We start from the raw sequence: 16,406 nt of genomic DNA, 5'->3' as shown, positions 1-16,406 counted from the left end.
CATGATCTCAAGGCAGATGTAAGGAGCCAAGAAATGCCTATCTGGCCTTTTAGCACCTCCTCAAGCTACAAAGCATGGAAGACTCTCCATGGACAGGATGTAGGTGTCTTCCACTGGGCTGGCAGAAGCTTCAAGCCAGCATCACATTTTTCACAAGTGCCACTGCTCACATTTACTGAGCAGAGAATGGCAGAAGGTCCATACAGAGGGGAGAGACCACCAAGCATTACTGCCACCTCCACCAGTCTTACCTTAACAATGTAAACTCTTACAAGAACCTTGATGGGTCTATTCCTTGGAATGCCCTGGGAGACCTTGGGCTCTGTAACAGCTTCCTCAGTGGGGTAGACATAGAAGGAGCCCTGCAGAAAACACTTTTCAAGGAACAGCTGGATACAGATGGGAATATCTCAGAAAGTATTGGAGCCACCAACTTTACTTGCCAACTAGAAAATCAGAGCCATTTCCCCATGCAGACCACAGACACCCTGTGCCCATGGAGACAGTCCTTCCCAAAGGTCCAATCATGTCCACATGGCCCAGGCAATCCCTGCTTGCAATTTAGGCTGTAGGCTGTTAGACCACTGCCAATGTCAGATCTGAGCACCTCCAGTCACTTTGGACTGCCAAAGACAGAGGACACCAAAGGTTTTCAAGTGACAGCTACAGCTTCTGTAGCTCTTCAAGGGCTCCTGGATGGGAGGATGATGCCTCTTTTAAATAAGTTCTGCTAATTTTAAAACCAGTGAAGCTTACTAATACTTATATGCATATTGAATACACCCAGAGGCCGCAACCAGAATGAGTCCTTTATGCTTCATGCTTTCTCCTTGTAGCAGCTGAAAAATCTAAATCAGATGGATTTATAAGCTAACAACAGTAGGACCACAGTACAATTGGTTCAACAGGCACTAACAGTACCCTGGTCGTGCTGCAGCCCAACCTCATGTCACCCTGCACATCCAAACACCCTGCAAGGCTTTGCTGGTATTAGCTTTCTCTGAAATACAGGTCATAAGGATCTTCCACAAGCAGCACAAAGGTCATCCAAATGTAACAGTACCTTGTACTTCCCCACATAATGTTCATCCTCATTTCCATCTTCATTTGCTTTGCCACGATGAAGGGGGAAAACACACAACCAGTCTTCAAAATTACCAAACTCATTTTCTAGCTCAGAGCTGTAGATCTGAAATAAGTAGAAAGTAATTTTGGGCCTTTTCCTGCCATCTGAAAGGGAAGGAGAGTCATCCTTTCTCTGCTTCAACCATTTCACCTAGTCCTACCTTACTCCTGTTATTTCTCAGTGCAGGGTGTTAATGGTTTCCCTGCTTGTCCATGGGGCCAGCCTTGGATGTGGATGCACATCCCAGCTTGGCTCCAAGGTCTTACTAGCTGCACCAAAGTTCAGCAATGATGGGGCCTCAGCACACACGGCAGGTTCTCCTCCCAGCATAACTTCCACTGCAGGAAGGTGAGGAGGACGTGGACAAAAGGCCAGGGCTGAAAGAGACTAGGTCACCCTAATTATCACCTGAAGGGTGGCAATGAATTTCCTCTTGGGTTGAGCAGGTTCAGCTTCAATCACTGCCTCATCCTCTGCTTCCATGTCAATGGAGGATGCATTTAAATTCCCTCCATCTAGAAATGACAGCAAGAGATTAGGGAACACTGATTTTGCCCATCATGTCAAGTGTCTCTACATGAAATTACCCCAGCCACAGCTTCTGCTTTCACCCAGGGCTTTGACGTGTGTCACAGCAACTGGAGCTATTGCTGTTTGTAACAGGTGTCCTTCTGGCATCTCAGGTTTCCCAGCATGGCATGGCTGGATGGGTGGGGGGACAAAAATTGGCACAGACCTGCCTGTCTGCATGGCTGCTGTTCAGACAGGAATTGGGCAGAAACCAAATGAAGGAAGGTGGTTGGACCAGCTCACAGGTGCTGCCAGGGAAGGCACAGAGGAGAGCTCACCCTCATCTTTGGATGAGTGCTTATTTGCTGGCCTGCTGGTTTGGGTGGCTAACCACAGTCACTTTCCGCACAGCTAGCTGAGCCAGGAGAGACTGTGTCTAGACCTTTCTCAGGGGCACCACCAAAACAAGGACAGAGTGGGTGTGTCCTTGTCCCATTTCACAAGGCTCCAGATCCCTCAGGTGCTAATGGCATGCAGGTACCCTCAAGCCCTCTCCTTATATTGTATTTACGTCATTTTTATACTTCACACTTTCCCGGGTCAGAGCTATGTGAGTCACTGCTTACACCTCTGCAAACCTGAACCTACAGCTGTAACATTGTTCTCAGATCATAAAAAGATTGTTAGTACTGTCTTTCTGTTACCTCCCGTTACCAAGTGAGTATCCCATGAGCACAGAGTGATGCCCAGCTCCTGGACAGTTTTCCCTGTCCACCATCCTCTCTCTCCATCCCACCACTGCTTCCCAATTTCACCCAGACAATCCCATGATCCCTGCAGATAATTTTTCTGCATTTTTCTCCCACAGGAAAGCACTTGCTTTAACACAATTTTTCAAGACTCCACTATTTTCCAGGACTTTTCTGACCATTTTCCAAACTTTTTTCAGGAAAGTTTGGCATTTTCAACCTGAAATAGCCTGTTAGCCCTTGTTGATGTCTTCAGCCTCTCTGCTCACTTTTATGTTGTCATTGCTGAATGTTGCAAGGTTGTTCTCTGCACAGACGCCATTCCCACAAGCCCAGTACCCTCTGGGGTGGAATAAAATCCTGGTTCTCTCCATTAAAGAGTGGGGTATTGCTAGAGGACTCACCTGCATCATTCAGGTCATCTTTCTCAGCATCTTCCTCATCACTGCATTCCTGAAACACACATAAACAGTCACCTCAGATCCCTGACAGCAAAGGCTTCTCCCTCCAAGCACAGAACACCGACATTTTCCTGCCAAGAGAGTAAGTAATACATAGCCTGAAATCATTCAGCAATAACAATAATGATACCCAATGAGTGTCTTAATGACTTTCTCTTCTCCCCAGATCCTTCTGCTAGCTTCTTTTGATTGGAATTTAAGTTGGACAGGGCAAGGAAGGAAATTTGGAGCAGACTTGCTCTCCTAACACATACTAGGACATAACCAGGACAGAGTAAGCAGCATGAAAGCCCCTGTTAAAATCATCAACGTCACATTTTCAGGAGGCCCTCAACAGAAGCTGCCTCATTCTCACCCCACTTGGGCACCAAGCCTCAGGGATGTTTCAATACCCACCACGCGCTGAAATCAGCCCACCTGGCAGATGCTTGATACCTGGCTACCTTAAGTATGCTTGAAACACAGAAGTCCACACCTTCCTGCAGATCCATGTGAGGAGAGCTCCTGTAACACTCAGTATTGTTGAAAACATCTTCCTCAGGCCAGTGCAGCCTATTTTCCCTTCTGTTGGCAGCTGTCACAAAATATTACCTGGTTATACAGCTCTTTCAGGGACGCATAGTACTTGGACCACCAATCCAGTTCTTCCAGTTCTAGTTTTTCCTCTTCATATTCATCTTCCTTCTTTACAAGCTTATTGATAGGAATTTTCTTCAAAGGAGCCTTGAGAGAACAGAGAAAAGGGTTCAGAGGGAAGAAATTACCACCCAGGACACTCATGTACCCTCCTCCTTGGAGCCTCTGGCAAAAGCTCAGCATTCAGGCAGAGCACAGGAGGTGCAAAGCTGCCTGTGGCCCCAGGTTTGTTCTTTGCTACAAAAGAAGCCATTCTCAAGGCACAGGGCAGGTCTCCTTAGTCTCCCTGTGACAGAGCCCCAGCACATGGCACTGCCAATGAGCAGGCAGGAGAGAGGAGTGTTTCAGTCCAGAGAAAAACCTGGTGGATGAAACCTAACACTGAACTTTGGAACTCTCTTTTCTGTTTGTAATCTACAGTTGGCTTTACAAACTTCAAAATTTGTTGGGCCCAACACATAACTCACCTTCACAAAACTAAGGGGGTGAGTGCTGGAACCTGGGTCACTAGCTGCCCGTCCAATATTTACCACAGTCTGAGATGGAAGACGGTGAGATGAGACTTTCCAAGCTGAGATGAAAATAAAGAGCTTCATGTTTCCATGCATTTATTTCTGCCCACTACTTCCTACTTTTGGCCACAGGAAAACCCTTCCTGTTAAAACACTGTCGTGTGATTGATTTTAAAGCTTTTCATAGCAGACCTTGCAAAAAAACCTGCTGTAAATCCAAGTACAGTACTGAGATTGGCCACCATCATCAACATGCTTGTTGCTGACTCCCAGGAATTCAGAATTATGAGATATACCTGCCCTGCTCAGACATAACCACAGATGAATCAATATTTGACTTCTTCATGCTTCCAGATAAGGAGCGCTAGCTGTTGCTATCATAGAACTATTTAGCTTAACTATTACCCAATGAACAGACCTTGACCTGTGAGAGAACTGAAAACTTTTCAGTCCTTGGTCCTAGTGGACCAGCTTCCTAAAGATGGAGGTGTCACTGAGAAAATTCTTCCCTGTGAGGGTGGTGAGGCCCTGGCACAGCTTGCCCAGAGAAGCTGTGGCTGCCCTATTACTGGAAACATTCAAGGCCTGGTTGGATAGGGCTTGGACCAAACTGGTCTAGTGGAACGTGGCCCTACTCATGGCAGAAGGTGGAACGAGATGATCTTTAAGCTCCCTTCCAACCCAAACCATTCTGTAATTCTATGACCTTGTGATTCCAGGGAGAGGACTTTGCTGCCTGGCTAAGAGGGAGTGGAAGAGCCAGGGATCTTTGCCACTGGCAAAGCCTGCCTGCTGTCTCCATGAGAACCTCTCCAAGCAGCTCACCTTTGGGTACATCGTCTGGTTCCTCCTCCAGCTCTCTGGGAGAGAATTTCATCACATCGGACACAACATGGCTACCCACCAGCACAGTGCGCCCAAAAGCACGCTTTTCCACCACGAAGATGCTGAGGGGAGGGTGCAGGTATACTTGCTCTGGGAGCTCCTGCAAAAGAATTTTGCATGGGGTTCACAGGAATAAGGGTGATCAACCTGTGTTGAGCTATAAAACTATGGCAGCCCCATCACATAAGGAGAAGCCTGCTGGCACCTTGCAGCTATGCCCAAAAATCAAAGCCTTGCAGTGACAGACCATGGCTAAGACGGCTCTTGGTGGGCAATTTCACAAAGGTTTTGTTCTGCAGCTGAACCATGCGGCCACGGGAGAGCAAAATCCTGGAGGCAGTTCCCCTCCTGCTATCTTGCCCCATGCAGTGAGGCAGTGCATGGGTGCAGGGTAGCCACAGTGTACCCTAGCATGGCAGAATCCACCTTCCCACTCACCACATCCATGTATTTGACCAGCTCAGTGAAGTTGGGGTTCTCTTTGTAGGACACAATCACCTCTGACTCCACCTTCTTGCCAGCACATTCAATGATCACCTGGGGCTCATCCACCTCAAACAAGTTCACTCTCTTCAGGTCCCTCAGGCCCCAGAACAGGATCTGAAGCACAACATGAAGCTGCTGTCCGAGACATGCCAGGCATGGCACTGCCCATGCTGCCACCCCCCACCCACAGGACACAGTTCCCAGAAGAGGCACAGGCCTGCTCTCCCAGCTCAGCTGCCCAGCAGCTCTACCTGTTGAACTACTCAGATGGTTTCTCCCTCATGTCAAGCACCTCCATTTCTGGCATCTGCTCAGGCCTCACAGGCTCATTTGAGCTCCAAACTGGACTCCCTCACCAAGTCTTGCCCTCCACCCAGTGGCAGCTTAAGGGGAAAGCAAGTGCAGCAGATGGCAGCACACCTCTATTCGAAACTCCTTCAGTACTGGGCGGATGCCCTCAGGGATGATGAACCATCCAGGTCCAGCATGGGGGTCTTCCAGGTAGTCGGGCTCTTTGGGCTCCACATCCTCCGGCACTGATGGCTGAACAGGTGGAACCAGGACACAGCAGGTGATGAAAGTCATTTCTATGCCATGCCATGCCATGCCCCCTCTCCCCTTCCTCTAGTTCTGTGCTCACAGGTTGTCCCTGCAGCCTCCTTTCAATTGAAAGCCAGATGTAGCCTCTAACTTGGAATCCTCTGGTGGGCCCCATGCAACCTTACCCACACAGCTCTCCTCCGAGAGCTGGCAACCATGTGCAGCTTCCTACAAGCCTGTTACCTCCAAACAGCCACTGTAATCAAGCTCAATCAGCTCAAAAGTGGCAATGAGCTCTCCCGCTGCTTTGGTGCCTCTGTAGAAATCAAAGAACTGTAGGGCAGGCTTGGTGTACGGCTCATCGACCAGCTTCACCTGGGGGACAGCAAAGGCCTGCCCAAGGAACTCAGGGGAGCCCTGCAGGAAAGAGGGGAATGAATCAAATCATCCATGGGTTATCTCACCACCTTGAAGACCACCAATCTGGTGGTCCAATTCCAGCCAATCTGGGACAGTACAAGACTACTCTTCCACCCATGTCATCCTCTGCTTTGATTTCCTCTGCTCCATCCAGAGCTAGGAACAGATAGGGCATGTTTGCAGCATCTGCTCTTACCTTACGGTTCATCTCCATGCAGAACTCATCAAATGACCTGGCATATGCACCAGAGGACATCAAAGCTAGATCAGGTTTTACAGAGTCTCTTCCAGAAAGGGTTTGAGTATCTCCAAGGATGGATATACTACCAGCTCTCTGAGCTACAGGCCCAGTGTGTGATCTACCTCTGTGTAAAACTTGCTTCCTTATATCAAGATGGATTTTCTTCTTTGCCAGTTTGTGCCCATTGCTTGCCATTGGGCCCCTTGGTACCTCCATGAGAATTCTGAACTGACCTTATCTATCCTTTCCCACCAAGTAGCTGCAGACAGCAAAAAGACACTGGCTTTCCCTCGACCTCTGTAGGCTGAATATACTTGGCTCTCCTCCTCTGTCCTGTGCTCCATCTTGGTGGCCTCCTCTGGAGTCACCCCAATACAAGAGGATTTGTCTTATACTGGAACCCCAGGAAAGCTGCTGAATTATACAGGAGAACTTGGTGCAAGTTATGTCATTAGCCTTAGGATAACAAAGAGGCTCCAGGGGATAGTGTGACTTTAAAGCACTAATAAAGAGAGAAAAGGGAGAGCTGAGGAGGGATGATCAATGATAGCTGGGGACACAGGGGAAGGAACAGCCTTAAAAACAGTATCAGTTCCTGCAGGCTATGAGCCCTCTGTAATGTGAGACAGCCAAGGAAGCAGAGATAGTGTTTCTTCAAAAAGAAGAGATCCTGGATCCAATGAGCACTCATCAGCCCCTGATGAGTTCAGAGTATCTCTGAGTCAGAAAGTCTTAACCACAGTCACAGTCCCCACCACTCACTGTCACCAGTGGACCAGGACCAAGCTGAATCATGGAAATCAGAGAAGTGGCAGCACTCAGACAGAGCTCCTCTCCCTTCCCTGTTCTGGAAACAACAGGAGGAGGGCAGCATGGCCATACTTACAAATTTATTGTGGCTGAAAAGATTGATTATAATGATGGGGGTCTCTGTTTTCAACTCTTCTTTCTTCCCATCAATAATGAGCTGGTCAAACAAAAGTAGCTCATTCCATGTAGGGCTCAGTGTCTCCTCCAGCATCTGCAGACAGAGACAAAAGGCCCAAGTGTTCCACAGTCAATGGAAACAAACCACATGCAGGAAAGTGAGGAACTCTGGGCTGATTCCCTCTCTCACACAACCACATGCAGCTGGTGGCTGGCAGGAGGGCAAGTTATAAAAGTATGGGATCAGCACTCAAGGCCAACTAGTACATGCCAATCAATCTCTGAGACCATGCTCATTGACTGTCAAATATTCTCTGAACATATCCACACTGCCCAGAGCATAGATACCTGAGTGCTTGGAGATACAAAAGTCCCAGGAGAACTGCCATAATACTGGGCTTAATCATGTCAGTGAGGGCACGGTCATTTTTCTCTCCCCAAGTTCCCAAGATGACAGAGGCAAGAGTTTAAGTGGTCTCACCCTGGTGGTCTGGCAGTGAGTTGAAAACACCACTCTTGCAAAAGGATCCGAAAGGCCGTTATCATCTGCAGGGAGGATCCCTCGAGCCTGATACAGATGGGCTCGGAGCTGGTAATAGCTGAAATCTGGTAAGAAAAGGAGAGAGGAGGTCCCCAAGTCCTGTATGAGGCCAAAAAAATGCCTGAAGGAGAAGGCCAGCCAGATAGGAGTGGACACAACCTGTGAGGAATAGCTACTACTTCTCTAGGGACTGTGGTTCTCAGGCTCAGTACATCTCAAAAGGTTTAGCCAAGCCAGACAAGCTCAGTGGGCTCCTCAGACACCTCTGGGAAGTACATGACATGTGACATGTGCAATGTTCTGCTATGAGCATCTGCTGTGGCAAAGCACCACCAAGCCTCATTAGGGGGGTAGACCTCGTGCCCATTGCTAATTTGGCAGCACATTCAGTGCCTATGAAGTACCCATCCTGTCTGCTGCTTTACCTGAGAATGTGCAAATACATCCTCATGAGATCAAACTGGACGTGCCAGTCCCAGTCATGCCTTGGAGATGACACTAGATCAGGTCCCCATTCTCAGACATAATTCTCAGATCACAGTGTGGCCTGGAGGTGAAGGGCTGTGGAGGGACAATGCATCACCACAGACACTAACCCATGGATGGGACCTCTTGTCTCCCTGCTCTCCTGCTTATGTGGAGAACCAGCATCTGCACTCACCATCCCTGCTGAGCCGGCTGGGAGGGCTGTATGCTGAGAGCTGGGATATCTCTGGCTCACTCTCAGAAAGGAACTCCTCAGGCAGCTCTGCCAAAGAGTTTTTCGCATATTTGGTTATCCCAAGCCACATGTAGATTTCCAGTTTGGCAAAGATCTCACCAGTGTGTAAGCCAGGGACCTGAAAGCACAGAAGGTTTAGCAGGTTTCACATCTCAGACCAAGATGATTGCCATCGGCCTGGGACTGACCAAAGAGCACAGGAGAGAGAGCAACACATTGGCAGAGGTAAAAGGCAGTGGTGGAGTGAGAGCTGTGTTTCCTTGTGAACTCCAGGATTTCAGGAAGGAGGGCTGAAAGCAAGGAGGGGGAAAGAGCATGAAGCAAGCAAGAGCACACAGTTTTGGTATAAACCCTACCTTCATAAAGACAGTCTGGATCTTTGCACAGTCTTTGCCTTTCTCCTCTTCAACTACTGAGTAGAGGATGTTTTGTGCAGGAATTCTGGCATATGCCACACGCCTGTTGTTGCTAAGCATCCAGATGAGTACATCAGGGAGAGTGCACTGGGGCTGGAGGGAGGGAACAGAGGAACATCACAGCAGAGGAACAGCATGCGTCATCCTCCTTCCACTGACATGGTGAAAGCTTCATCTCCTCACAGGAGGGACTCTGGCTGCATGGCGGTTTAGAGATCCAGAAGCAAATAAAGCACCTAACATTGGCCACATGCTTCTGAAAGTCAGCCCTGCAATATGGCTCTGCAGGTGTTGTGGTTTAACCCCAGCTGGCAACTTAGCCCCATACAGCCCCTCGCTCACTGTCTCTCGGTGTGATGGGAAAGACGATTCAAAAAGTAAAAGTGAAAGAAGTTGGCTGCATGGCGGTTTAGAGATCCAGAAGCAAATAAAGCACCTAACATTGGCCACATGCTTCTGAAAGTCAGCCCTGCAATATGGCTCTGCAGGTGTTGTGGTTTAACCCCAGCTGGCAACTTAGCCCCATACAGCCCCTCGCTCACTGTCTCTCGGTGTGATGGGAAAGACGATTCAAAAAGTAAAAGTGAAAGAAGTTATGGATTGAGATAAAAACAGTTTCATAGGGAAAGTGACAGCACAGTTTAGGATGGAATTAAAGGCTTGCTAGTGCTCTATCTCTTCCCAACACTGATGTGTATCATATGGCCCCAGAGGCAGAGGACATTCCTAAGCAGAGCCAGCAGCTGCATAAAAGGTTCATCCAAAGCAGAAGCAGCTGCATGTCTTCATAAACACTGGACACCAGCACTGTTTTCCAAATCTGGCTTCACTATTCCCAGCTGAGGAACTTCCGACCCATGCTCTTGAGATCTGTATTTCCATCCCCTCCCACCTCTCTTGCAAGTTCTCTTGTGCCAGTTTAATTACTTCTGTTGCTATATTCTCGTTTACATGTTTCCATCTCTTTCCACAGCCCTCTAGTACTTTCTGAATTTTTCTAACTAAACAGTTTCCATTCAGTTTCTAGCTACCATTTAACTTATCTGTAGCTATGCATTTAGAAAAAAAACAAAAACAAAAGAACTGCCTATGTTTCACATATATGACAGAGAAATGGAAAACTGCATTTGTATATCTTGAACCTTAGCTAGAACCTCTAGGTGCTTTGGCAGCATGCAAAATAGTAAATTAAACACAATGGTTTCTAAAGATAAGTTCGAATGATGAGTAGGAATAAAGCAGGTTATTTAAAAGACTCTGCCAGATCAAAGGTGATGTTTACTCGTGAATGCAGATTGCAGTTGTTGTCTGTGGTGTGTGAGAACACTAAAATTCGGATCTGCAAAACAGCACCTGCAGTTTATGATTACCATGGTTTCACCCCAGTCAACAGCCAAGCCCCACAGAGGCATTCACTCTCCCACCAGCAGGACTGGGGACAGAATCAGAAGGGTAAAACTTTCATCTCAAGTCATGGGTTGAGATGAAGGCAGTTTAACAGGGAAAGAAAAAGCTGCACACACAAGCAAAGCAAACCAAAGAATTCATTCCCCTCTTCCCATGGACAGGCACGTCTTCAACCATCCCCAGAACAGCAGGGCTCCATCACAGAAACGGTGACTTGGGAAGACAAATGCCATCACTACAATTGTACATCACTCTACCCTCACAGAGCTAAAGATGTGAAAATGATTTGACTTTACTTGGTGAAAGACTTCTCCAAGCTTCTACAGCATCTGTCCACCTAACGTCAGTAAACATGGCATTCTGGTTGACACTACAACAACACACTGATTTTTTTCAATACAAACAATGAAACTCTGAATATGGAGAGTCTCTGCTATGGATGAGAGTTTCTGCAAGTTTGAATCTGCAGAAAGTATCTAGGGTCAGTCCCTGGTGGAAGTGCAGGCAGTGCAGGCAAGGCTCTTTCCCCAGGCAAAACTGTCTGCTGCGGACAAGGCCTTGGGCTGGTGGGGCAGAGAGGCCCAGGAGGCCTGGAGCTGGCCCAGCTCTGCCTCCTACCCATTGCAGAGTTGCTTGGGTCCCTGCTCTGCCACCAACAGCCCTGCAAAGCTACCTGGCCTCATCCCTCATTAGAGCTATCACAGGAAATATGGTAACTTCAGTAGCTGGAACTTGGAATTTTACATAGTGAGGAAAGACAGCAGAGGAAAAGCTTCAGCTCAGACTGGTGAGAGCCCCAGCAGACAGCTCAGTATGCTCTCCTTGCCTACCCTGTTCAGCTCAGAAAAGGGGTTCCCTAGGAGCCACTGTACCTCTTTAGCCATGAAGCGTATCTTTGCCAGGATCCTCCTTGTCTCCTTAACCTTCTCCTTGACATTGTCACGAGTCAGGCGCCGCCTCACACGGAGCCCTTGCTTTGCATACAGGATCTGAACAGAAAGCACAGCTGTCACACAACCAGCCATACCCCAGTGCCACCATGGGGGGGGGTCTGCAGGCAGCTTACTGTGTGCTGATCGCATCCATCCTGCCCCATTGCACCCTGACCTCCACCATGGCTCACTGCCCAGTTGCTGAGAGCAAATCTCCATGAACCTGTCACAAGCCATTTAGCAAAGGGTGCCAAGAACTGGAGACTCATCAGCCCAGTCAATATCATCCGGTAAAAAAAGTCGATGAGCTTTAAAATCATTTGGGGCAGAAAGATGTCTAAGGAATAAACATTTCAGAAGCAGATAGTGCCTGCGGAAGCCTTTGGCCAAGGAGCAACTTGGGGCCATAAAAGTGTGGGAATATGAAGATGTAGGAAACTGCAACACAGGGCTTGGCTTTCACCACCACTAGTACACATCAGAGATAGTGTACACATCTGAGGAGAGACTTTGGGATGAACCAAAACTAATGATGAAATCCAGAAGGAATTCAGGGTGTACACCCACTATGTACTGACAAAGCCAGAAAATTAATCTCTTGGGTGGGTTTGCTGTTCCAGAGTGTCTCAGACTTAGCCAAGCACCTTCACCATAGCTCAGGTGATGACGCACAAGGAAGCGGAGGGAAGGGAACTGGGACGCAGACATGCCTAAATTTTATTTCCTGCTGCTGTCATTGCATTTTGGTCAGCCTTTCAAAGCTTTGTAGTCTGACAGGGACTATGACTACAGCTGTGCTCTGCTGTGCTGTGATGGAGGGTATGTAATTGTGCTCTCATTCAGCTAGCTGGTCTTTTGTACAGGGTGATAAATGCCCAAGTGTTAGCCTTTCTGAGAACAGACAGATGAATGTCTGTTGTAGATCTGCTTGATATGTACCCAGCCAAGTAGGCAAGTTTTCAGGAGCAGTGGATCTCAGTGAGCCACTGCAAAACTGCCTGCAGGAATATGGTGTACCAAAAGGCCTCCAGCAACCTACTGGGCAGCAATATGCACGTGCTCAACCACATATGCCCCAGAAGAGACGAAGGAAGGCATCAGGGCACAGCATCTGCACAAAACTGTGGGCAGCCATGGCCAGACCCTATCTCTGTTCCCTGAGCCAGAAGTTGTATTGCTCTGAGCAGAAGTTGGGAGATTCTGTAGTAAATGCCTATGACTGATATCATGAGTCTTAGCTCCAGGTTTCCTTCTTAGCATCAGTTCCTGCTCATCCTCCAGAAGCATCCCCCAGAGCAGGGATTGCACAGACTCCCACCAACAACCACCAAGCCCCACAACTTACAATGTTGCGCATCAGGTATTTTGTCCGACATCTGTCCAGGTTATTTGGATGAGCCATTGTTTTTCTCTCTGCATTGACTGAATATTGCCTGCAATGAGAACAGCAGCACAGACCCTGTATACTCTGCACCCAGCAGGTTGAGCACAGCTCACAGCAGGGACACAAGCTCCAAATCCAGATGCGTCAGGAGTCTCCTTTTCTGTGATACCCTCTCTTCTGCAAGCTTGTTGGTTCAGAAGGTACACTGGGGATTCTCAGCACCTGAGGCTCCCTTTCTACTGTTGCACTGTGGACTGAAGTGCATATCAGCCCCCACAGGGCAGTCATGGGGATTGAAACACTAGTCTTTTGACTGCATGACTGAAAAGAGTGAAGGAAATGTCCTTCGCATTTAGGAAACACACAGGAGTCCAGGAACACTGAGGCTGCCATCTATGACCCCTTTGATTCTCAGAACAGGACTGGGGTCTCCTCTCCAAGTTTGAAGAGCTACAGGGTCCTTTTCCCAAGTCATCCTCATTTCCTTCTGCTCATCCACCTCAAAAGGACAAGAGAGAAGACTGCACACAGCCCAGGCAGAATATGATATGATCTCCTAACCTGAAAACAAGAAACTTCAGAAAATCAGGGACATGCTAACCTGCATCCAGCTACAAATTCCTCCAGCACCTCTCTGAGCCGCTCTTCTGCTTTAGCCTTTGGTCTTCTCAAGAGCTTTTCCACGTCATCCAACCCCTGCTCCTGTAGCAAAATCACAATATTCACAAAGCTTACACCTTTCCTACATAAGTGGCTTATGCCTTTCTGCAGAGCTGGGATTCATGAGCGCTGCAGATCAGCACTATGCTGGCCAGGGACTCTCCAGAGCCTGAGGATAACCTTAACATTTGTTGTTACAACACCTTCTGCCTCAGTCTTCGAGCAGCCACTGACATACACTGGGGCAAGCTCTGCTTTCATATTTTCAAGCCCAGAAGGGAAGGTCCCATGAAGAGACCGCATCCCCTTCATGACAACCTGAGAGTCTGCTTGCCGAATCATCTGCCCAGGGCTTACACAGCTCAGGACTGGCAGCAGAAGAACTTGTTGTCACAGACATATCACATCACTCGCTCCTCCAGGAACCACCACCAGGCAGTTACACAGCCTGAGTCCACGTGCCCTACCCCACCTGTCTAAAGGACAGGTGGGACTAAACCCTGTGAGAGACGTGGACTTGCATGGGTAGTGAGGATGGCAAACATCTCATACAGCAACTGCACATGCAACAAGGAAAGCACACCAGGAAGGAGCATGCCACAGACAAACACCCTGAACACGCTACCAGGCGCTCTGCCAGTTTGACAATCCAGTTGGAAATGCAGAGTCTCCAGGCGTGATCCTCCCAGTAGCTCCATACATACACGCAGGGTTTTTCGTGCGTCATGGGCAGGCAGCTGTATGACCTAAGGGCAGCAGGCAGAGGAGATTATGGCTACTGCTACAGAAAGCATATGCTGTATCATAACACACGTGCTTGCACATCCAGCAAGGGAGCAAAGGCTGAACTCTGTCCCCTTCACAGAAAATTAATTGGCTGTTTTGGGCTCTGCACCATGGACATGTGTGCAAGCTGCTGGATCTGCCTTTTGCCATCCCAAACTAGCACACAAGGTTTCTAGTAGAGACAGCAGCACATGCTCAGATGAATGAGGCTGACAGGAGCATGGGATGCTGCCGAGATTTCTCACTGCTATGGGACTAAGTAATAGCAGGCACAGGCCTCGCAATGCAAAGACCAAGACATTGTCAGGCCTGTGGGACAAACTAGGCAGCATTCCCAGAGCAAACATATCATCAGAAGAGCTTGTGTATGTGTCTTGCCTGCTCAACATAGGACAGCATATGCCAAGAGTACTCCTCTCCTTCTTCCTCACTGGAAACAAGCCCTTAGGATGCTGCTTGTGAAGCAGAAAAGGGACGGCTGTTATTGCAAGGTCTCAGTTTCCTTGGGACCCTGTCCTTGGCCATCTGCACAGATCAAGCAGACACCATAGGACTGTAGAGCTAGTGGGAAATCCCAGCCAGCTAGGCTATGGCAAGCTGCAGGGTTGCAAAGAAGAGAAACCAATGATGCATTGCTGAGCAGACCTCTAATAACATCTGGAACAACCAGCCTGGGAAGCTGTGACAGCTCCAGGAAAGGTGGGATAGAAAGACATAGAAGACTTACTTGTCATGCTCCATGGGCTCTGGTCTCTGGCTCTTTGTCACTGATTTGTTCAGTGCTGTTAAAGCTGGAGTCAGGATTTCAGCATTCAGCTCACCACCTGAATCAGCATCCAGTAAAGGCTGCCCTTCTTCTTTCACTTCTCCCTTTTCCATTTTTTGCCATCCTTTGGTCACAACCTCATCAGATTTGCCATAGTTTCCTTGAAGGTAAGCATTAAATGATAAATAGGTAAGTGGGATCACTCAGGTTTTTTTAGAAAAGAAGTTTTCTAGCTGGCAAAACCAGAGTGCAGTCTTCCTGCCAAGAGAAGCACAGGGGTATTGACTGCTTTGGGAACTAGCAGTTCAGTAGCGTCCAACCATCAGTGCATCACATGGACAACCAGGAGGTCCAAGTGGGAGCCGGGCAATTGCAAGGAGGTCCTCGTGTATGCCTTCTCCAGTTCTGCCAGCTCTACCAAGTGCCTGCTGACTACCATCTGCATCCCTACACTGGGGCCAGCATCAGCTCCTCAAGTAGTAAGTATATCAGCATCAAGCATCTCCACCCGTCCATCTTAGCAGGTAGGGGCTTTGACCCACTCTCCAACCATTGTTTCCCCATCACTTGTCACATCCCCTCAGTGCCATGTGACCAACCCCAGTATCCCAGCTTTCCCTCCTTTGTTTACCTTTCTTGCTACCAAACCCTTCTACTTCTTTGTACCCTCACTTACTAGAAGAGTTTCCCCAAACTTTCCCAAAACAGGTAATTCATACAAATGGTGCAAATCTCCAATCCCATAGAAGAGATCCAAGCTCTTCAGGTAAGTAAAGCACTGTGCACACTCCTTGGATTCATTCCCCATTTGCCTTCCCAAGTTCCTGAGCTGACTTGATAGGGCAGTGTCAAGAACTGACTTGGCTGTCAGAGGGAGTTCACACTGTTCCCATGGTTTCTGGACATGGGGGCCTGGGGAATACCCACCTATAGAGACTTCAAAGCTGACAGGTTTCGAGCTGAGAGAGGAGTCCATCATAGTGGCTTCAAAGAAGGCAGCAAAGAGGAGGAATTCATCCTTTCTCCCCAGCACATTCTGAGCAAGGAGACAGAAATCAGCCTGAGAGCCTTATGTGCCAAAACACTCCTGAGCACCAGGGCATGACTGATGCCTGCCAGCCCTTCCACAGGACCTCAGCAGGATGCTGCTGAAATCACCACTGGGCTACCAGAGGCAGGACAAGATTTCTTGGAAGACCTGAGGTGTTGCTGCAGAGCCATGGCTTTGGTTGATGCTTGTGTGAAGCCACTGAGCAGGTTGTAGGCTGAGGGATGGCTATTGTACCAACACAGCTGCCTC

General features: G+C 48.4%; 1 protein-coding gene across 4 annotated transcripts in view; it reads right to left on the bottom strand.

The window, feature by feature from the left end:
• LOC103611961 (fer-1-like protein 4) overlaps nucleotides 1–16,406 on the bottom strand; it is a 41,889-nt gene that overhangs the window by 11,600 nt on the left and 13,883 nt on the right. For all 4 annotated transcript variants that reach the window (XM_017727753.1, XM_017727749.1, XM_017727761.1 and 1 more), the window contains 20 exons: nucleotides 16,034–16,142; nucleotides 15,068–15,266; nucleotides 14,180–14,300; nucleotides 13,496–13,596; nucleotides 12,856–12,943; nucleotides 11,451–11,567; nucleotides 9,112–9,264; nucleotides 8,696–8,873; nucleotides 7,975–8,099; nucleotides 7,453–7,587; nucleotides 6,149–6,322; nucleotides 5,786–5,908; nucleotides 5,318–5,479; nucleotides 4,820–4,979; nucleotides 3,950–4,053; nucleotides 3,438–3,569; nucleotides 2,790–2,838; nucleotides 1,535–1,641; nucleotides 1,064–1,189; nucleotides 252–362 (listed from right to left, as the gene is read on the bottom strand). In XM_017727753.1, coding sequence (XP_017583242.1) covers nucleotides 252–362; nucleotides 1,064–1,189; nucleotides 1,535–1,641; nucleotides 2,790–2,838; nucleotides 3,438–3,569; nucleotides 3,950–4,053; nucleotides 4,820–4,979; nucleotides 5,318–5,479; nucleotides 5,786–5,908; nucleotides 6,149–6,322; nucleotides 7,453–7,587; nucleotides 7,975–8,099; nucleotides 8,696–8,873; nucleotides 9,112–9,264; nucleotides 11,451–11,567; nucleotides 12,856–12,943; nucleotides 13,496–13,596; nucleotides 14,180–14,300; nucleotides 15,068–15,266; nucleotides 16,034–16,142 — 2,574 coding nt within the window. The remainder of the gene's footprint in view (nucleotides 1–251; nucleotides 363–1,063; nucleotides 1,190–1,534; nucleotides 1,642–2,789; nucleotides 2,839–3,437; nucleotides 3,570–3,949; nucleotides 4,054–4,819; nucleotides 4,980–5,317; nucleotides 5,480–5,785; nucleotides 5,909–6,148; nucleotides 6,323–7,452; nucleotides 7,588–7,974; nucleotides 8,100–8,695; nucleotides 8,874–9,111; nucleotides 9,265–11,450; nucleotides 11,568–12,855; nucleotides 12,944–13,495; nucleotides 13,597–14,179; nucleotides 14,301–15,067; nucleotides 15,267–16,033; nucleotides 16,143–16,406) is intronic.

Source organism: Corvus brachyrhynchos, unplaced genomic scaffold, assembly GCF_000691975.1.
Source record: "Corvus brachyrhynchos isolate BGI_N302 unplaced genomic scaffold, ASM69197v1 scaffold1560, whole genome shotgun sequence".
NCBI classification, from domain to species: domain Eukaryota; kingdom Metazoa; phylum Chordata; class Aves; order Passeriformes; family Corvidae; genus Corvus; species Corvus brachyrhynchos.
The sequence above is the reverse complement of the archived record's forward strand: the minus strand, read 5'-3'. Positions and strand labels throughout refer to the sequence as shown.